The sequence below is a fragment of the Mus caroli genome, chromosome 11 (genome assembly GCF_900094665.2).
Source record: "Mus caroli chromosome 11, CAROLI_EIJ_v1.1, whole genome shotgun sequence".
Taxonomy (NCBI): domain Eukaryota; kingdom Metazoa; phylum Chordata; class Mammalia; order Rodentia; family Muridae; genus Mus; species Mus caroli.
This window is the reverse complement of record NC_034580.1, coordinates 91,862,332-91,866,303: the sequence shown is the minus strand read 5'-3', so window position 1 is coordinate 91,866,303 and position 3,972 is coordinate 91,862,332. Positions and strand designations below refer to the sequence as shown.

Genomic DNA, 3,972 nt, shown 5'->3' with positions numbered 1-3,972 from the left:
GGAGTTACAGAGTTATGAGCTAGGTACCAAACCTGAGTCCTGTGCAAGAGCATCACGTGCTCTTCATTTTTGAGCCATCCCTCCAACCATAAATTAACTTTACATTGATACAGTTTGTGCTGTGTTGATTTTATGAAGTCATATTTGTATTTTATGTATATGAGTACACTATCACTGTTGCTGTCTTCAGACACACCAGAAAAGGACATCGGATCCCTTTCGATGGTTGTGAGCCACCATGTGGTTGCTGGGAATTGAACTCAGGACCTCTGCAAGAGCAGCAACTGCTGAGCCATCTCTCCAGTCCAAAGTCATATTTTTAAAAAGGGAGGGGGGAAGGCTCACAGTGGGAGCTTCACCTGCAGAGGAAGTCAGCTCAGGAACTTGGATAAACGTTACTTCTCCCAGTACTGAGTTGAGGTGTCCGTGTATCTTGGACTGGTGACAGCAGCAGCCACCATTTGGCCAGGAGCATGAGTGGTCTCTGTTGGGGAATTTCTATTCTGTGGAGATGGATGTAGCCAATAAAAAGGAGTTACAGCCCACAAGTCCTAGTGAATCATGGTAAGAGATCCAGTCCACTATGTCTGATGTTATCAACACTCCAGAGGACTAAGTGTGTTGTTTACCCAGTCAGTCAAAACAGGGACTAAGCACCCACAGTGTGCACGTCTATCAGGCCAGGATTTAGAGAGATAAAGAGTCCTTGCCGTTAGAAATCCACAAAACTAACGGAGACATTCACACGGCCAACAGAGCAACTCAGATTTTTGGTCTCCAAATGGGATGAGGAAAGGAGATAGCTAGCCATTCATAAACTTCAGAGCCCAGAGAAAAGGTCTTTGAGGACAAAGGGGCCTGAAGAGTCATTGCATTAATGCAGGAGGGGATGGGTGGGTGGGTGTGTCTATGTGTCTTGAAATGGTCTAGCTGTAACCTAAGATGGGCTGGAATCTGCAGCCTGACCCCTGGCCTAGAAGTCATTGGCAATCCTCTTGCCTCAGTTTCCCAAAGGCTAGCATTCCAAGCTTGATCTCTGTGCCCAGCTAATACAGGAGCGTCTTTCTGACTTGAAGAGGTGGTTCCTTAGTACATACAGAATTATTCTTCTGAGATAAAGGGGAGAGATGGCAAAGAGACAGGGAGCCCCATGTAAAAGGAGTTAACAACAGTTGTGAGCTACCCAGGACCAGTCCGGGTGCTGAGGAGGGAGTCTGACGTTGTGGGAGAGCAGCAAGTGCCTTTAACTGTTGAGCCATCGCTCTAGCCCAAGTGTTGCCATTTTGCAGTTTTTTTCCAGACAGAGTCTTATTATAACCCTACCTGGTCTGGCATCGTGTCCTTGGACTATGAACTTGTGGCCCCACACCTATTGCTTATTTCTGTGTTGCTGAGGTTTGAATCTACGGCCTTGTCTATTCTGGGCAAGAGCATTGCCTCTTCTGTCGACACCAGTATGGACTATCTAAGTGGGTCTTAAATACACACACCAAACAGGAGGTAGCAATATGATCCAGGAAACAATGACACAAGTCAAGGGTGCTGCGTCAGTCACTGTTCCATTGCTATGGCCAGACACACCATGCATTTAGTTAGGGGTTTGCTTACAGTTTCAGAGGACCAGTCAGTGATCATCAGGGCAGAAAGCAGGCTGGCAGGCAGGGAGAAGATGTGGGGTGGGTGACTTCCAGCCTGCAGGTGGACTGGGGAGAGCCTGTATGGTGGGGTGACCTGCACCCTGGGGAAATTTCTCCTCACAGAAGAAGTTGCTATATCAGTTTGATCAGTGCAAACAGCAGATACGTTTCGCTGGGTCGGTATTTTGCATCCGGCCTCAGGGTCTCATGGTGTGCGTCTGTTCCCTGGAATGTCCTGTGCTTCTGCCTGTGCCAATTCTTCTCTAAAATTATAACTGGCTGCCCCCTCCATTTAGACGTTTCTTCGAAGGCTCCGGAGCAGGGAGGGACCCGGTGAGCATGTTGGCTTCTGCTCAATTGAGTGACCACGTAGTCTTCAACCCTAGTCTCTTGTCCTCCCTATCTGTGCCCACATAGCTCAGGATGGTCTTGAACTCACTATGTAGCCAAAGGTGGCCTCCTGCTTCTACCTCCCCAAAAAGAGGCATTCAGGCTCATACCGCCAGGCTTGGCTTGTGCCTTCTAATTCCTCATCACTGGTCACTTAAATGCGCTGCATGTTGAACATTAATCATAATCAAGTTCTATAAATGAGGAGGCCGAGGCTTAGGGAGAGGCTGGGCTGTAAGGGGTGGGGCTTCAGCACCATCTAGGGAAAGGGTGGACCCAGTTGTGGAAGGATAGGAGAAGTGGATGTGGAGCCTAAGGATAATTTCTTTCCACTCAACCAGTAAAGTTCCTAGTCCAGGAAATTCCCTGCAAGTGGCAGCTGCTCTTCCCTGTTCCTGAAGATAAAGAGCAGCTTCACCAGAATCTCTCGCATCTCACACCAAGCCCTCAACTCATGCTCAAACTCAACTCTTGATTTGCCTGTGGTCTGACCTTTCCAGCTTACTTAAAACAGTTTACTTTAGGGCTGGAAATATACCCCAGCTGCTAGAGACTATAACTTACCTCCAAACATCAAGAATTTATTTTCTTTTTATTTATGTGTATGTGTGTCAGGGGTGCACATAAAAATGCAAGCACACTTGGAAGCCAGCATCTGGACTTACAGGCAGTGTGAGCCACCTATCATAGATGCTGAGAACCAAGCCAAGCCCATCCTCTGGAAAACAACAAGTATTCAAACCTCTGAGCTGGATCCGTCTCTCCAGCCCTGTCCAGTGTACCTTTGGACGAGGGTATAGCTTCATAAAGAGATCCTGGAAAGGTCAGATCTCAGCTCCTCCCCAAATACCTGGGAAGCCTCACTGCATCCCATCCAGAACCACAGCGCACCCCCCGACCCCCATTCTGTCCTGGGTGGTTTTATAGTTCTTTCTGCTCCCATTTAACCAAAAAGTTAAGTAGCGTGGAGACAGGGATTGGCTAGTGTTAGGTCTGAAGGCACCTTTAAAATAGAAATTCACTAGTCTATGAGTATAAGAATAAGTAGAAGACAGTTTGAAAATTTGTCCCTTTTTATCTTTTTTTTTGGTTTTTTTGTTTGTTTGTTTTTTCAAGACAGGGTTTCTCTGTGTGGCCCTGGCTGTCCTGGAACTCACTTTGTAGACCAGGCTGGCCTCGAACTCAGAAATCCGCCTGCCTCTGCCTCCTGAGTGCTGGGATTAAAGGCGTGCACCACCACACCCTGCAATTTGTCCCTTTTTAAAAAAAATAAAAATGTAGCAGTGTCTTGACCTTCCCAGCCACTGGTTCTTAGCCAGGTTTGGTTTTGTGTGTGTTTTCAGAAAGGTTTACAGGAATTCCAGACTGGCTTTGTACGCACTCTGTAGCCAAGAATAACCTTGAACCCCTATTGGCTCTGGATAACAGGATACACAGTGTGCCACTCTGCCCAGTTTCTGTTTGACTGTTTCTTTTCTTTTGTGTTCTTTTCTTGGAGGAAGGGCAGGGTCTATACTGAGGTCCTCTTGCTTCTGTGCCACCATCACCCTAGTACTAAGATTGCAAGTGTGCACCTCACACCAGCCTCTAGCATGCATCTTATAAGCATCCAGTAAATGCAACTGGGCAGGCCACTTAGAAAGAGGGTGTTGGGGGGTTGAAGAGATGGCTCAGTGGTTGGGAGCACTGGCTGTTTCTCTAGAGGACCTGGGTTCGATTCCCACCACCCAGCTGTGAGTTGGCAGCTCACAACTGTCTGTAACTCTGGATCTAGGGGACGTGCATACTATGCATAAAATAAACCTTTAAAAAAAGAAAGAACGCTGACACCATTGCATACACTAGCAAGATTTTGCTGAAAGGACCCAGATATAGCTGTCTCTTGTGAGACAATGCAGGGGCCTAGCAAACACAGAAGTGGATGCTCACAGTCAGCTATTGGATG

General features: G+C 47.3%; 1 protein-coding gene across 1 annotated transcript in view; it reads left to right on the top strand.

The window, feature by feature from the left end:
- The window catches only part of Calcoco2 (calcium binding and coiled-coil domain 2), a 26,483-nt gene extending 24,509 nt beyond the window's left edge, over positions 1-1,974 (top strand). The window contains exons 8-9 of the mRNA XM_021175952.1: positions 1,301-1,454; positions 1,934-1,974. Of these exons, the coding sequence (XP_021031611.1) occupies positions 1,301-1,454; positions 1,934-1,974 (195 nt within the window). The remainder of the gene's footprint in view (positions 1-1,300; positions 1,455-1,933) is intronic.
- Positions 1,975-3,972: the final 1,998 nt, after the last annotated feature.